Source organism: Terrapene carolina, unplaced genomic scaffold, assembly GCF_002925995.2.
Source record: "Terrapene carolina triunguis isolate 2854851 unplaced genomic scaffold, T_m_triunguis-2.0 Scaffold69, whole genome shotgun sequence".
Classification (NCBI taxonomy): domain Eukaryota; kingdom Metazoa; phylum Chordata; order Testudines; family Emydidae; genus Terrapene; species Terrapene triunguis.
Window position 1 is genome coordinate 18,917,059 of NW_020664420.1, and position 17,762 is coordinate 18,934,820.

The 17,762-nt window shown below is 40.8% G+C and overlaps 1 protein-coding gene across 4 annotated transcripts in view; it reads left to right on the forward strand.

Annotated features, from left to right (window-relative positions):
* The window catches only part of NIPBL (NIPBL cohesin loading factor), a 144,737-nt gene that overhangs the window by 20,736 nt on the left and 106,239 nt on the right, over positions 1–17,762 (forward strand). For all 4 annotated transcript variants that reach the window (XM_026649053.2, XM_026649056.2, XM_026649054.2 and 1 more), the window contains one exon: positions 7,893–9,464. In XM_026649053.2, the coding sequence (XP_026504838.1) occupies positions 7,893–9,464 (1,572 nt within the window). The remainder of the gene's footprint in view (positions 1–7,892; positions 9,465–17,762) is intronic.

The following is a 17,762-nucleotide window of genomic DNA, read 5'->3' on the forward strand; positions in this document are numbered from 1 at the left end:
CTCTCATTTGATTTATAATGAATCTGTAACCACCACTCAAACTTATACAAGGTCTTGTTCTGCATCAGAACCTGGATCTAGAAAAGGGAAATATTAATCTCTATGATATGCTAGTTAAGTACCAGATATGCTACTGCCATCACAGCAAAAATAATAATAATAAAAAAATCTATGGATCTAAGTGGCTGAAATTTGAACACCAAAGTTAAAAAAGATGCCTAAAGTCAACGTCTTCTAAGATGAAGGATGTTTTTGAATTCCTTCAAATTTTTTTGTGTTTTCATGGATCTCCAGAATAGTGACTTAAGAAGGCATGATCTTCTTTGATTTATTGTCCCTATGGGTGCTCCACTACAGGTGTGTGCACACACCTGTGCACTTTGGATAAGAGATTTTTTTGTCAGGGAGGGGCAGACCCACCATTGCTCAAGTTCCTTCTCAACCATCTATGGCTAGTGATGGGTTGTCACAGTGTGTGCTAGCTAGCTTTCATAGTTTCACTCCTCTGATGGTTAGAAACCTTCATCTAATTTCAATCCTATACTTCTTGTTGGCCACTTTATATCCATTTGTTCTTGTGGCAACAACTGGTCCTTAACTTAAATAACTCCTCTCCCTCCCTGGTATTTATCCTTCCTATGCACTTATAGAAAGCAATCATCTCTCTCTGGTAGTCAATGCCGTTAATAAGAGAAATGGACAGCATTGATCCAGATCAACCTCTCATGATACAGAACTTAAATGCTTGGACTTTTTTGGCCTTAAGAGTTACTCTTTCGCCAGTCCACAATTCAGGGTTGTCATCTATCGTGCTTTAATGGCAAAAGCGTGACTTTATCAATTACAGCAAATACTCACATTGATTATTTGCCTCAAGACCAGAAGAAACCATTTCATGCTCTCCAGATGATTGCCAAAGCTTCTCTACAGGCTTCTCTCCATGCCGCTGACACAAACTGTTCTTGGCAATTGCTGTAGTCATGCATCAAGCTGTGTCTGCAATCCTCTGGTCTCCTCACAGAGGTCCAAAATACAGTGGAGGATCTTCCTTTCAAAGAGCCCAAGCTCTTCAGTGATACAACAGACAAATCCCTTCACTCACTGAAGAACTCTAGGGGGACCCTGCAATCTCTTGGCATCTACATCCCTACAATGAAGAGAAATATAGCAAGTTGGAGACAGCCCAATGGTCTTGCCAGTCAAGTGTCAAACCCCCCAAAGACCATTTGGAACCAAATAGGAAGAGCTCCAGATTCCACAAAAAGGGGCCGTCATCTGTTACTTCTGTTGGTGACTTTTCCCAAGCAGCCATTTTTATCCTTTGGTTTGAGGGTCATGAATGTCCCAATATTTTGGATTTTACGCAGCACCACAGAGAGAATGAAGGGATGCCAGATTTCCACCTAAAGATTATTGAAATGAGCTTCAGGATGAATTTTAGAATGTTACAAAGCGTCTGGAGTGCATCCCCCTACCTAGGATGAATGCCCATTCTATTAGGGCACAATGCACCTCTACAGCCATACTTAAGAACATACTCATTGCAGACAGTTGTTTGTGCATATTTTCCCAGCACTATACTATCATGCATGTTTCCAGGGCAGATGCAGCCTTTGGTGAGACTGGTCTCCAGACTGTACTGAATCTGCCTCCTCAGAATGCCGTTCCAGAGTTCATGGATGGCTTTTGAGTCACCTGAAGTAGAGCTCCCATCAGGACAATAACTTGGAGGAGGAGGTTACTTGTAGAGATGTTTTGTCTCTATGGATGTTCCACTACCTGCCATCCTTCCCTTCTGTGACTGGAGTCCTTCCCCCCTGGACTTCATGGTTGAGAAGCAACTGGAGCAGCAGTAGGTCCATCCTTCCCTATTATACCCTCACAGTATGTAAGATGAAGGCACAGACCCCTGGGTAGGGCCCTACCAAATTCACATCCGGGGGAAAATGCATCACAGACCATGAAATCTGGTCTTTTGTGTACTTTCCCCCTATACTATACAGATTTCATGGGGGAGAGCAGCATTCTCAAACTGGGGGTCCCAACCCAGAAGGAGGTTGTGGGGTGGGGACTGGGGGGGTCGTAATGTAATTTGTTGGTTGGTCATGGTATTGTCACCCTTACATCTGCACTGCTGCCTGCAGAGCTGAGTGGCCAGAGAGTGGTGACTGCTTGCTGAGGACCCCGTTCTGTAGGCAGCAATGCAGAAGTAAGGGTGGCAATACCATACTGTGCCATCCTTACTTCTGTGTTGCTGCTGGCGGCGGCGCTGCCTTCAGAACTGGGCTCCCAGCCAGCAGCTGCCACTCTCTGACTGCCTGCAGCAGTGCAGAAGTAAGAGTGGCAATACCATGACCCCCCTACAAATAACCTTGTGACCTCCCCATGACTCCCTACAGTTACAACATCATGAAATTTCAGATTTAAATATCTGAAATCATGAAACTTACGCTTTTTAAAATCCTATGACTAATTTTTGACCAAAATGGACTGTGAATTTAGTAGGGCCTTATCTATAGGGAATGCTGACAAAAATCTTTGATTGAAATCACACAACTGCGTGCACATACCAGAAGTGGAGCACCCATAAGGACAAAACATCTCTATGAACTCCAGTTACTGTATAGATAGGTGAGCTTGCCTCTCTGCAATCCTGAGTATTTGACAATAGCAAGCTAAGAAGGTTATTGATCCTACCTGCAATTTTTTTTTTTTAAATCTTAGACCCTCCGTATGTAACAGCAGGATCCTCACTAAGAGAATTTTCAGTGTAACCATAACAGTGTGACTGAGAAAATTGAGTATTATTATAAAAAAGGTCATAAGTTTCTTGCAGATGAATTCTTTTGAAGTAATTTTAATTAAAAAATAAAGTTTATATAATTAATATTTTTTCAAATTTGGAAGCTATCATTCTGGAAGATGGTGCTAGTGGCAGTTTGTAAGGCCAGGCATGGATCCATAAGACCTTCCCTGTCTCCTTTCAAGGGGAAAAGGGGCTTCCTATTTTTTGACTGTCAGGCATAAAGGTTTCAAGAAAAAAATTCACAAGTAGGTCTGATTTCACCACCACCACCTCTCTGTGTTAGTGAGAGAGTCTTTCATCCAGCAGGTGTTATTGGGTAGGAGAAGCTAAAATCTCAAAGCCTAAGGGATGTACTTGACCACAGTAAACTAATTTTTGCTTCATTATTGTCAGATTGTGCTGATTTTTGTTTGTTTGTTTGGACATAGACAGTGATAAATGATAGACAAAAGCTTGTTGGAGAAGAAACAGGACTCTGAATGTGTTTTGTCTCTATAAATTTTATAATTTGGGCAGCGTCCTTAGCACTGGGTAATGGTCTTAAATAGTACTTTGGGGGGAGGGATAGCTCAGTGGTTTGAGCATTGGCCTGCTAAACCCAGGGTTGTGAGTTCAATCCTTGAGGGGGCCACTTAGGGATCTGGGGCAAAAATCAGTACTTGGTCCTGCTAGTGAAGGCAGGGGGCTGGACTCAATGACCTTTCGAGGTCCCTTCCAGTTCTACGAGATAGGTATATCCCCATATATTATTATATTATATTACTAAGTCACTTAACTTTGGCAGTGGCTGTTGCTACTTCCAGCTTCTCACATTGCTGCTGCTTGGGGAGGTGGGAGTTAGGCCCCCTTGTGTTATAGTTTCATAGTTCCAGTGGGACATGGCTGTTAAGAGATCATGTTTGTGGACAGACAGATGTTTCTTGGGTACTTAGGTCCACTCCCAATTTGGAGATGACAGGCATGGATAGAGGGTGACAAAATCCATATCTGATAGGAAAGGTCTAAACTTCCTTACAAAGCAAAGATGAAAATGCAGACGTTTTCACTGCTGCTATCTGGATGTATGCAAGAGAGCTAACAAAATTCCTAGATGGTGAACCTGGAGAAAGAGAAATTGTGAAGATATCATCTCTACTATTTCTTCTGGTCTTTTTTCCAGCTAACCAACATCACTCTGATCCAGACTAGTTTCACGCAGTTAGCTGTCACCCAGTCGTAGCCATATACTTGGAAAGCAAGTACTCAGGCCATCTCACTGCCTCTCCTAGTAGTATTGAATAGGTGGGGTAGCATTATGGAGTCTTGGATGAATGATCATCTAAATCAAGCTTCTGCTCTTCTCAGGAACAAAAGAATGGTGGATGAATTTAAGAGCCATTTTTGTGCCATATTCAAGCCTAAACCCACACTAAAAACAGTTGGGGAAGACTGGACTAAATGGATACTAAATTATGCTAGAACTGACTCACCACAACCTGAAATACACAGTTCCTGCACCAAAGAGTTGAATAGTCTAAGCAGATCTTCAACAATAATGGACCCTCCAATCCATTCAAAACTATGCTGCGAAAACTACATTTGTCCGACTCCGTAGCAATGTTGAACTCTCTTATGTCCTTTCACAGACTCCCTATTATTGTCTCCTCAAGATGAAGGAAGTCTGAACGTGACAAAAGGTGTAAGCCTCACCATCCCCATTCTATCATCCCATCTCAAAAACAGAATTTATAACATGACCAGCTGTAGGCATGAGCCACAATCTACATGGATTATTCCTGTGTTTTTTAGAGCAGCTATGAAACAATACAGAAAAGCCATCCGCAATCACCATAAATAATTAGCAACTGATTCTTTCCTATGTGTCCTCCTTAGTCACCTTCAAAAAATGTGAGGTACAGAAGAGAATCCTAGCAATACTCCCACTTTCTCTCTTTTGATCTATAAGCAAGAAGACCACATGCTTGCATAAATCCAATTTTAGTGTGAGAGACTGCCTACATTCCTGATTTAATAAAACCAGGAGAACCACTTTAGCTTGCTGATCCTCCCATTGCTCATGCTAGACCCCGGGTATCCATCTGGAGACAATTAGACAAATAGGCATACAGAGTAATCCAGTCAGGTTTCATCCACAATTTTAAATAACTGATTATGTCTTTAAAAATTTACTAGACGCCTACTAGCTAGAGGACTAAATCAGCTAGCTGAAGGCAGATATGTAAGAGAAGGAGGTTGGGAAGAAGCATCAATAAGGTCTAATGGTAACATCTTAATCCTTATTGCAACCTCTCAGCAACACTGAATTGGTAATCCATAGAGTGCATGAATAAGGACTGCAGGCAGTCTACAAATATCATATAAAACAATAAACTCCATCAACCAGTAAATCCTAACCAGAGGACATCTGTCAGAAATTACTCCTCCAACCCAGTTCCCATTCCTATTTGGCATCTCCCACATAACTTCCTTCCTGTTTAATCTGTCCTAATCTCCAGTGTATACGTACCCTTTTCTCTCCCTATCCACCTAATAGTTCCAGACCCTGTCCAAATGGAGCTTGGTCAGTCAATGTATTTAAAAATTGGGAAACATTTTTGCCAGAGTCCTAGATCAGCCACATTTGGATATGAGTAATAAGGTGTGGTCTCTGTTCTTCTCTAAGAAACTCGGGCAGGAATGTAACGTCAGGACATCTTAACATTAGTGAAGGTTGCACTGGCTAGAAAGAAGATTGCCAGTCCCTTTCCATGCAAAAACTGCTTGACCACCTTCTTTGCTTGTTTGAGGCCAACTTAGACTAAATCCTCCCACATACATTGAACAGCTCTTTTGGCCTATTATGACCTAGTTGAAGGTAGACCTTTTTCGCTACAACTTCTTGTCAAGTTTGTAGGGGCTTGAAACTTCTTCAGCCTCCTGTTATAAAACCTTCTGTGTCATAAAAAGTTATTCTGATCTTGACAAAACTGAAGGAAAAGTTCTTTTTGAGCCATTCAGCTCTTTTGAGCTTAATTTTTTTTTCATGTAAGTTCATTTTCCTAGCCTCAGTAACTTCATCTTGTGGAGTAAATAAGCTTCAGGCCCTCGTGACTTCTCTGGATGGTGTCAGAGTTCCATCTTAGTGAGCCCATCAGCTTCCCCACATTATTCTCATACTTTGATGCCCACCTCAGGGAGGCCCTTCTCTGTACACTGGATGTGAAAATGTCTTTGGAATTCTTACTTGGAGCAGTCTAAAGCAGTTAGAAATTCCAACCGTTATTTTGTTTCTTAATCTGCTGGTTAATGCTGTTAACAAAAGGTCTAGTGGATGTCTGAGTTCATTTCATATTACTATTACCTGGCTGGCCTGAACTAAAAGTCTGGGAAAAGGGTCAGTTGATCAGAGGCAAGGTTATTACAACTGCCTGCCTCCCGGATACAGTGTGTTCATAGACATATGCAAAGCCAATTATGTGGTCTTCTCATCACACATTTACAATGCATTATTGCTTGTCTTCAGCTGCTGGAAGGGAATCCTATTCCAAACACTTTGCTCCAGAATTTATTTCTAAAGTAAAGCGCTCCCACCTTCAAAAAAAGGTTTTGTTTACATTTTCCAATGTTCCTTATTTGTAGTTTTAGCCAATTTTTTTGTGGAGTTTTTTTATACCTGCTTGCGGTTTCCTTCTGCAGTCGTGAATGTTGTATGTGATGTTGCATTTTTAAGAGTCATCCGAGTTCTCATTCTATAGATAGGTAGATAGAGATATGAACAAAAATGAAGAAGAAAAAATCCCTTGTTCACATTATTGCTATTGACCGTGTTGCTGCTTGTTACAACTTTGCTCTCATTTTAACTTTAGGGAAGATACTTCAAGCTTTTTACTCTCCAGGGTGAGAATCTTCCAGAGGTTGTAATTTTCCCTCTGAAGATTACCAATTTGTGGAGTTTTATCTCATCTCTCAGCCTACCCTCAGAGTTTGAAGGTTGCCCTTTTTATGTTTTTTCCTCTTATCTTGTCTGGGGTTTTTTTCCCCTTCTGACACTGAGGTGAAGCTGGGAAAATCCATCTTGCAATAAAGAACTGAAAATTCAGGAAAGAATTGGGTATTTAAAAAGCTAAAAAACAAAAACAAAACAGATCCTACATTTCAGGTCTTGTTTTGCAAAATACAAAAAGATTTGTGATGACTGAAAGTATGGGCTGTAGTGCAAGTAAAGTTTTTAGTTTCGGGGACCCACCAGATGAATGTTCATTTAGAATACCTTGTTGTGAACTTCTGATAGTAATGAATTAGGTTTAATGGATGATATACATGCTATATAATATTTTTATATAGACTTCTTATAATCTACCCCATGACAAGGTGCTGCTTATTTTAAATCCAAAATTATTGGGATTCTACTCTAAGTATACATTGATTTTGTAAATTGTAAACCGTAAATTGACATCTTAATTGTCCAATCAAGTCATTGAAGTTAGATCATATATATATTTCATTCAAAAATAATATTTAAAAAAATTAAGCTTGCAAAGTGAAGTGTTCAGGTTTGGAATTTCATAATACTGACCCTTTGTGTATATGAATTATAGTGCAGTCCTCAACTCTCCCACTGTACTTCTCCAGAAGTGGTAGTTTATTTTTATTTTTTTTATTCTCACTGTTCAGTGTTAGTCCCTTACGCTGTTTGCACACAATCCAAACACCACAGTGAACAGGGCAGAGAGAATCCATGCCTTGTTTGCTACAAAACTCTGCTTTCTTCCCCACCATATACGTGCACTGAATCAAACTGTGTCCTGCAGCAGAAAATGTATTACACTATGCATAAAAAGCAATTCTGGTTATAGAGGAACACTTTAACGTTTACATTTGCTGATTTATGAATGCTGCATGTTGTTATCTTCCATGTTCTTTTAACATTTAACCATAGTCCATGAATATACTGAAAATGTGTTTACAAAATATGCACACACACTTTCATAGGGTAGGTTTGTTGCCTGTGTTTGTGTAGGAAAACTGTTTTTCAGGTTTTTTGGGGGGTCTTTCATTTAGAGGTTTATCCTTTCATGTGTATTTTTTTTTTTCTTTCAATCTGCAGATAAGCCTTTGAAGAAGCGAAAACAAGATTCTTATCCACAGGAGGCTGGGGGTGCTACTGGAGGAAATAGACCAGCTTCTCAGGAGACAGGTTCTGCAGGAAATGGGTCAAGGCCAGCATTGATGGTTAGTATTGATCTTCAGCAAGCAGGACGAGTGGACTCTCAGGCAACTGTAACTCAGGACTCAGACACCATCAAAAAGCCTGAAGAAATAAAACAGTGTAATGATGGATCTATTTTTATTCCCCAAGAAGACCCTGTTGGAGTTCTTAAACTTAAACCTGAAAACCATCCTGAGATCCTTAGGAAAAAGTCAGATTCTGAGTGTCAAAAGACAGATATTCAACAAAATGAGAGCAAACAGACAGAAGTGCAACAAAATGAAAGCAAATGGATGGAAAGTAAACACAATGAGAGCAAACAGATAGAAGCTAAACATGAAAGTAAGCATGACAGCAGACCAATGGATGTGAAACAAAATGAGAGCAGACCGATGGAAACAAAACAAAATGAGAACAGACAGATGGATGTGAAACAAAATGAGAGCAAACAAAATAATGGCAAACAGGACATAAGACAAAGGCCCGAAACTCCAAAACAGAAGAATGAAGGTAGGCCCGAAACACCAAAACAGAAGAATGAAGGTAGGCCCGAAACACCAAAACAGAAGAATGAAGGTAGGCCTGAAACACCAAAACATAGACATGATAATAGAAGAGATTCTAGTAAACCATCTTCAGAGAAGAAACCTGAAATATCTAAACATAAACAGGAAATTAAATCTGATCCCTCCAGGGTAAAATCTGAAAGTAGATCAGATCCAACAAAACAAAGACCAGATGGACGTTCAATTCCTGAGACTCCAAGGCGTGACCATGATAGCCTTAAACCAAAATCTGAGGATAGGGGCGAATCAGAGCGATATAAGGGAGATCCATCCAAGATCAGAAGACCTGAATATTTGAGATCCTCAAGCAAAAGTGAGCATGACTCCAAACATGGGATTAAATCTGATAGTTCAAAAACTGAGAAACTAGAAAGAAAACATAGACATGAGTCTGGTGAGTCAAGAGAGAGGTTCTCTTCTGGGGAACAGAAATCAAGACCAGACAGTCCTCGTATTAAACAGGAAAGTAAAGGAGATTCTAGTAAATCAAGACTTGATAAACCTGGTTTTAAATCACCCAACAGCAAGGATGAACGAAGGACAGATGGTAATAAGAGTAAAGTGGATAGCAATAAACCACACACTGACAATAAGGCAGAGTTTCCCAGTTATTTGTTGGGGGGAAGATCTGGTGCATTGAAACATTTTGTTATTCCAAAAATCAAGCGTGATAAAGATGGCAATGTCACTCAGGAGCCAAGGAAAACTGAAATTAAGGGTGAACAAAAGGACAAAGTGGAGAAGATTGGGCTAGTAGAAGATCTAAATAAAGGCGCTAAGCCTGTAGTTGTTCTGCAAAAGCTTTCTTTGGATGATGTACAAAAATTTATTAAAGACAGAGAAGATAAATCAAGGAGCTCTTGTTTTAAACCCAACAAGAACAAGTCATCCAAATCAAATAAAGGTAAGACTCTTTTAAGGTTAATTTGTATTACATTTAGTAAGTTCCCTCTCTTCTTAAAATTTTTTAATATTGCTATTGATAGAAATTGAATAAATATTTTTTAAATTTGAGCTAATTGAACTGGCACTAACTAATTATTTCTCTGTTTGATTACATGAGTTGTTTCCATTTGACTCTGTATAATCTGTTATGCAAAGGCTTGTCAATATTAGAAATCTTTCATCGGTGGAACTACACTGATTTATTTACCCCCTGTGCAAATCCCTAATGTAGAAACACTTAAACCATTCTAAATCATGCATAGATACGGTATAAATATGATTTAAACTGATTTAAGTGCCTCTACATTAGGGATTTGCAGTGGGGTAAATAAATCAATTTAGTTACACCAGTGCAAAACACGCACGTATAATCCAGCCCTAAGACTTTTTACTATTACTGGAACCTATAGCTTCTTAAAAAATGAATGGAATGATATGATTCAGTAGGGACACCTAGTTGTATTGGGCGAACCCATCTATCCAGTCTACATTATAAATGAGTATTGCGGGAACCCACATACTACTACATGGTTGTCCCTCAATATGCTTAAAGCAGCGTGGTTGTTTTAACATATTAGCCTTGAGCTCAATTTGGAGACACCATTGTCCGTCTGATCCCATCTATGCTGAAAGACTGAAGATAGTTTAACTGATATATAACCTGGTCTGTTGACATAGTTGAATTCGTAGTGTAGACAGAATCTTACTTGATGTAGCTTGTATGTCATTCAGTGTTTTTAGGTGGGTGATTTTTGTATTGAATTAACACTTCATTTAGATGGATGACCAAATTTGTTTCTTAGTGCTCATCTAGATGATAAACACTATAACTCCACATTGTGAAAGCTACCTTACCATCAAGTTAAAAATTATGGTTTTAAGTGTTTAGATATTAAATGAATGTAAAACTTGTAGAAGTCATAATGTGTCAACATCTATAAGTCTGTCAGGCCACAAAATAAAGGATAAATCAATTGTATGGCGGAAGACGCTTTCAAATACATACATTTATACATATGAGCCCATAGCTGCTTAAATAGCTAACATCATATCTAGTTGCTCACAGATTCGACATTTTCTTATATAGCTGCCTTGATTCAGTAAGATGAAGTAATGCTCTTTGTGTATTGTGCGTGTGTGTGTGTACATAAGTATGGAGATATCTGTGATAAATTTATCACATGGTTTTATAGTTTATCATGCACCTTTCACTGCTACACCTAATCTCTGCTCACAATTTATTTTAGATCTCCAAACCTCTGAGCAGCTCAAAACACCAATTATTTTTTTAAAATGTCTCCTCTCCAAAATGTGAAATTCACTCCTGCCTCCCCACACAATTATCTTTCTGGGGTTTAGGACCGGGTCTTGCAACAATAACACCTTTCTAGAAATGAAAAATCACAATTTTGTGTCTCATATCTCAGGAGCCTACAAGATTAGAAATGGGAGCTTTATACCATTGATGAAGGAATATTCTATGCTTTGTGATGGGATCCAGCACTACCCTTGGAAGGGCCTAAGATAGTGGACTTTGAAATCATAATTTTGTCATGTGTATCTATTTTAGATAATTTTTGGAGGTTCTTGCACCCTCTGAGCCCTATGCAGTTTATGTATACCAATATATTAATATTCTAAAAATATTGCTAAAATAGATTTTCTGTAATATGTGGCATGTAGAGAACACGTGGTTGCTAAAGGTTGTAATGGCACTTTTTAGTGATGATTAAATTGCCCATTTAGGGATTAATGGCTTTTCCACACATGAGCAATGCATTCATCTCAAACTCTTGCTGATAGAACTTAAACTACCCCTTTTTTGTATTCCATAAATAGAAACATGCAATATATTGTCACTTAGATATATTTCAAAAGTGAAAACGTTTTTTTTCTGTTAGTGGGGGAAAATGTAAATCCCTAAACTAGCATCTGTCAGTTTTTTCAGTTTTGTTTCTAGAATCATATTCTTACAGTATTGGAAATAAGCTCTATGGAGAAACTGTAGTTAAAGTAACTAGATTTCTTTTATAAACCTTTTGACATGTGGCCATCCACATTTTTCAGAAACTGCCTTTGCAGTTCAAATTTTGCATGTGTGTTCTATTTTAACATTTGAAAATCTTCTAGACAGTCTGTTTCCATGATGTGTGATGCTGAATAATTCGGTGTAATTCGGTGAAATTTGAAAACACTCATAACTAGAGCTAAAAGTCTCACTTGGCAGCTGCTGGCTGAAGATTCTGCCTAACCAGTGTGAAAAATACTTGTGCCATTTCCCCAAAACTACTGCTTCTCCAATTTAAAGGAATTTATTGTTCTGTGTTTATTTTGTACAACATTTAACTTTGAAATTTTGTCAAACATTCTTATAAAGGTAACTTTCTATAGCACTCTTGCTTTCATTTATTCCTTACTTTCCTGCATGGTTTCACACAGCTTTTTTCTCTTCTATCATATATTAGGTTGTGGTGAGTCTTTTCCAGTGTTGTCTTCAATGTCCATTTTCTTTTCCCCCACTAACTTTCATCTATTTCTCTTACTTTTCCCTCATAGTGTTCTGTACCTCCTTCCCCATATTTTCCTTGTCCTTTCTTCTTCCACTCCTACCGCCCAAGAAACCTCTCATAGGCCTATCTATGCACACAGGTTGCTCTGGTTTAATTTTTAAACAGATTTTGTTAAACTGCTGCAAAACCCTATTCTGTTTGATTGGTTTATTTTGATTTAGCTTAAAATTGTTCCTAATCAACTTAAGCTGACCTAAAATAAACCTGGTTTCAACTGAAATAAGTGTCCAAACAGCTTTTAGCAGCAGTCAAATTAAATACATTTAAAAATCACACCTTTAGTTACACTGGTGCAATTTTGCATTTAAACAAATCCTTAGTGGCATGCAGTTTTTTCTCCATCAATCTTTCTCTCTGCTTCACAGCCATCCCCGGTACACAGTCTTGTGAAATTTTACCAGACACCTAATAGACAGAGGAATAAGCCTGTTAGCCAAAGACTTAAAAAATATGGGCATTGCTGGGAAAGAGGAGGTTCCTTGGATTCTCCAATAAGTTATCCTGAACCTTGATTTGGGATCGCTGTTTTCATATAGGCCTCTAGGTAGTAGGCCATTAATAAATTTGAATCATCCCTCCAATTCCCTCTAGCTGTTCAAAGGAAGAAGGAACATTTTCTCTGTTCCATTTACAGATTGAATGTTTTTCTAAAAGATATGCTCCAGCTCAATTAGAAGTTATGGGCTTGATGCAGGCATCGCTTGGTGAAATTCTATGACCTGTGTTATTCAAGTCGTAATAAATTACTATAATGTTCTCTTCTGGTCTTAAAATCTGTGAGTCACTCATCTTCCCCATTTTACTCCAAAGCCTCTTACTGCAAAGGTGGGTTGTGTGTGGGGTCTCTGGTACTCTTCTTTCTCCTCAGTTTTCTGGCTGCAGTGAGTGGGTTATATCTGCAATCCTTCCTCTACCCAGACTCCAATTCTTAGTTCCCTCCAGTGAATAGCTCCAGTGTCTGCCTCTGTTTCTGCTCCTAGCTGTGTCAGTCAGCTGCAGCATGAAATTGAGCTGATTCGTGTCAGTTTCCTGGCTACTCATAGAATTTGGAAAGGAGCAGTTTTCTCTCTGCAGCAGCTTGCCAAAATAAAGAGCAGCCACAGAGGAAATGGAACTGTCTGCAGTCTTAAGAAGATATTGGTGAATTCACTCATTTCATGTTTGGAAAATAGTCTTTGCCACCACAACAAAAATAAATTTAATTATTTTTAAATAGAGGCTTCAGTTCTGTAGAAGCTAATGCTGGCTGACAGAAGCTTCCTACTCTCCATAGGACAAATGTTTTTTTTGTTTGTTTGTTTGTTTTTTGTTTTTTTGAGACTTGTGTAGAATACCTTTTTTGGGTCTTGTCATATCGTATACGAGCTTGTCTTAAAAATTTCAGTGGTTTCACCGAAGAATCTTTGACAAAGTCTAGTGCAGAGGACCATTTCTCATATTTAGACAGATCATTTTAGGATTAATCAGCATGGATATTTGTACTGAATGCTGTCAGATTCTGGCTAGATCTACAAAGGGGATTTTAACCACTCCCCAGAAGTTTCTATTAACACACACTGTTAACACTCTATGCAGCTGTTCTCTGACTGTATAAAAATGGCATCATCTTACTTAAAGCTGCTCCTTAAGTGTATTCTTCTTACAGAAGCAACTAAAATTTTTTTTTACTGATACTTACTCCCACTAACACTGCAGAGCCAATATTATACTTACAGAATCACAGAACTAGAAGGGACCTCGAGAGGTCATCTAGTCCAGTCCCCTGCACTCAAGGCAGGACTAAGTACGGTAACTCCTCACTTAACATTGTAGTTATGTTCCTGAAAAATGCGACCTTAAGCGAAACGACGTTAAGCGAATCCAATTTCCCCATAAGAATTAATGTATATGGGGGAGTTAGGTTCCAGGGAAATTTGTTTCACCAGACAAAAAACTATATATTATATAGATATACACACAGTATATGTTTTAAATAAACAATTTAATACTGTTCACAGCTATGATGATTGTGAAGCTTGGTTGAGGTGGTGAAGTTAGAGGGAGGGATATTTCCCAGGGAATGCCTTACTACTAAATGATGAACTAGCACTCAGCTGAGACCTCAAGGGTTAACACATTGTTGTTAATGTAGCCTCTCATGCAAGGCAACAAGAGGGAGGGGAGACCGCATAGCAGACAGACACATACACACCTTGTGTGTGGGAGAGAGAGAGAGATGCACACTGCCACTTTAAGTAAGCTGACCTACTCTTAAGTGCATTGTCTTTTTAAGTGGATCAGGAAGTTGAGACAGCAGCTGCTGCCCCAAGTTCTCTATGTCTCTCTCCGTCGGTGTCCCCTCCCTGCTCTATATGGAGAAGGTGTAAGCGGGGTGCAGGAGCATGGGGGAGGGGGACACCCTGACATTAGCACCCCCCCCCCCTCCACTCTTACACAGCAAGCAGGAGTCTCTGGGAGCAGCTCCAAGGCAGAGGGCAGGAGCAGCACATGGCAGTGGGGGGAGGGACAGCTGAACTGCCGGCAATTGATAGCCTGCTGGGCTGCTGCAGCACAGGGAGCTGATAGGGGGGCTGCCGTTCCACCCTGGTTACAAGCCCTCACTAGCTAGCTGCAACGGCCTGCTCTTTCTGCAAGCAGTGGACAAAGCAGGCAGCTGCCAAACGATGACGTTAGAAGGGAGCATTGCACAACTTTAAACAAGCATGTTCCCTAATTGATCAGCAATGTAACAACGAAACAACGTTAACCAGGACGACTTTAAGTGAGGAGTTACTGTATTATCTAGACCATCCCTGACAGGTGTATGTCCAACCTGCTCTTAAAAATCCCGAATGATGGAGATTCCACAACCTCCCTAGGCAATTTATTCCAGTGCTTAACCACTCTGACAGGAAGTTTTTCCTAATGTCCAACCTAAACCGCCCTTGCTGCAATTTAAGCCCATTGCTTCTTGTCCTATCCTCAGATGTTAAGAAGAACAATTTTTCTCCCTCCTCCTTGTAACAACCTTTTATGTACTTGAAAACTGTTATGTCCCCTCTCAGTCTTCTCTTCTCCAGTCTAAACAAACCCAATTTTTTCAATATTCCCTCATAGGTCATGTTTTCTAGACCTTTAACCATTTTTGTTGCTCATCTCTGGACTTCACCAATTTGTCCACCTCTTTCCTGAAATGTACTTGTGTGTCATCATCAAAATTGTTTTGAAGTTGCAAACAGTTACATCTATTCAAACCTATTGATGGAAATGGAACTATCTTGGTGTCTGCTTTGGCCTTCAGAACATTTATTTCTGGGGGTGATGCATGAGAAGTAAAGAATCCTGTTTGATTTTTGGATCCCATATTGAGTTTTCAGGACATGTTGTAGTCTAAGCACCATTCATATGGTAATTGGCAGGCTGGAGTAATGCACTCCATGGTCCTGGGCATAACCTGTCACAGGGGCTCCCTGTGGCTCTGCCCCACACTGTGGCCCTGCTGAAGGCCTTCTCTCCCAATGAGGCAGGGGTAGTGGTTTCTGCTCCCAGAAATGGTAGCAGTGGAATCCCCAGTACCTACCCCAGCATCCAGGGTATATCTGTGTCATGGCTAAGTGAGCTTGGCATGTTCATTCTCCTCCTGCTCTCCCACACAGTTCTCTGATTGGGTCAGGAGAGTCCTTCACTGCTTCCATGAGATCTTCTTCTTAGCATATGCCTCAGGTGGCACATGACCAGGATTCATCGCCGAATTTGGTCCTCTGGTTGGATCATTAGCTTCCCTGGCTTGGTCTGGGTACTGATGGGAAGTGTGATGTGAACACTGATCCATGCTCCCCTTTCATGAGATGTATGGGGCAATTCACATTTATAACATTACTGGGAAGGAGTAGCGGGGGAGCTGAAAGGTATTAACGCCACAGTTAAGGAGTCTTGCAATTTTTTGTGAATTGTAGCTATTTGCATGAAGCTGGCAAAGTTTGTAAATTCCATGAGAAAAATAGAGTTCATGGAATTTATAAAATTTATAAGTACATCTGGTTGAGCTTTTAAGTCCTATAAGTTTGATAACTATGGTTCAGGAAGCTCCAATGGTGCTTCCAATGGTGAAACTAGAACAGCTATTAAATGCTGTGAAACCAATATCTGGAATGCTTGGAATTTACAAAAGTTTGACTTATTGATTATTTTGATGAGTGCAATGTTTGAAGGAGCCTTTATAAACAGAGACTATACCAGCAGAGCTGCAGACCATTTGGGATTTATGGCAGATACAACTTTCATTTGGTATAATAATAGAAAGAGGCTTCGAACAAGGTCCTGTTCAATGTTGCATTCAATGGGCCAGGTCCTCAGTTGGTATAAATAGGTATTGTTCTATTGACTACACCAGCTAAGAGTCATGTCCATTGTACTAAAAGGCTCCCCTAGCATCTGGAAAAAACTTGGGAGCATGTGGGACTGTAACGGGGTCAACACGCACCTCTCACGAGCGCTCCCTTTTCTCTGGCCGATATACCTGCAATCAGTCTTTTTTCGTGGCGACACCTGCCTCTCATGGGCAGCCCCCTTTGGTTGGTTGGGTGTGAGCCTGCTTTTTTGGAGGGGGAGAAGGGGTCTTGTATCAGGGTGGCACCTGCCTCTCGTAAGCATCCCCCCGTCTGCTGGTTCTCTGAGCTGGTCTTTGGCAGCTTTCCCTGGGTGCAGTTCTGCCCGTTGAGCGAGTCTCTGCAGTGAGATGTCTGTGGCCTGCTGCTCGTTTAGCCAGCCAGGCACCCAGTCCTCCCTCGTCAACCTCCACACAGCAACTGATGGCTTTGCTCTGCTGCTTGCCTTTTATCTGGCCCTTCTGGCCCCTTATTGGGTGCTCCAGCAGCCCCCCTGATTGGCCGCTCTTCTGCAGCCACTCTAAGCTGCCTGGAGGACTTTTCGCTGCTCTACTCTGGGGCAGAGTGATGCAGGGCCACAAGGCCTCTAGCAGGGGGCCTCAGGACCTAGTCCACCCTGCCACACACCTCCCCCTTCAGACAGATTTGAGGCAGCGGTTCTTCCCCTCCAGTCTTTTCTCATGCCCCCATTAGTCAGTGTGTATTCCACTGGGGCTACCTCTGCCTCTGGCTCTCTGTGGGCTCTGGCTCTGCCCAATAAATAATTAAAAACTTGCCTGTTTCTGTGGCTGCCTCTGGCCCTGGCCCTTCTTCGGCCTCTGCCTCTGGCTTCATTGTCTTATTGCTTTTGCCTCCACCTCTCCCTTCCTTTGGCCTCTGCCTCTTGCTTCACTGTTTAGTTGCTGCCACTGCCTCTGGCTCTTCTTCGGCCTCTGGCTCTGGCCTCACACAATAAAACAGTTAAATCTTGCAGTAAAACAGTGAATTCTGACTTGGCCCCCTTTAGACAAGGTCGATTCGAAGATCCCATTTCTGGTACCATAATGTAACGGGGTCAGCACCCACCTCTTGCAAATGCCCCCTTTTCTCTAGCCGATATACCTGCAATCACAGTCTTTTTTGGGGGGAGGCACCCGCCTCTCATGGGCAGCTCCCTTTGGTTGGTTGGGTGTGAGCATGCTTTTCTTTTTTTGGTCTTACATCAGGGTGGTACCTGCCTCTCGTAAGCATCCCCCTGGCCGCTGGGTCTCTTGGCTGGTCTTCGGAGGTTTCCTTGGGCTCAGTTCTAGTCGGTGGGCTCTCTGCAGTAAGCTGTCCATG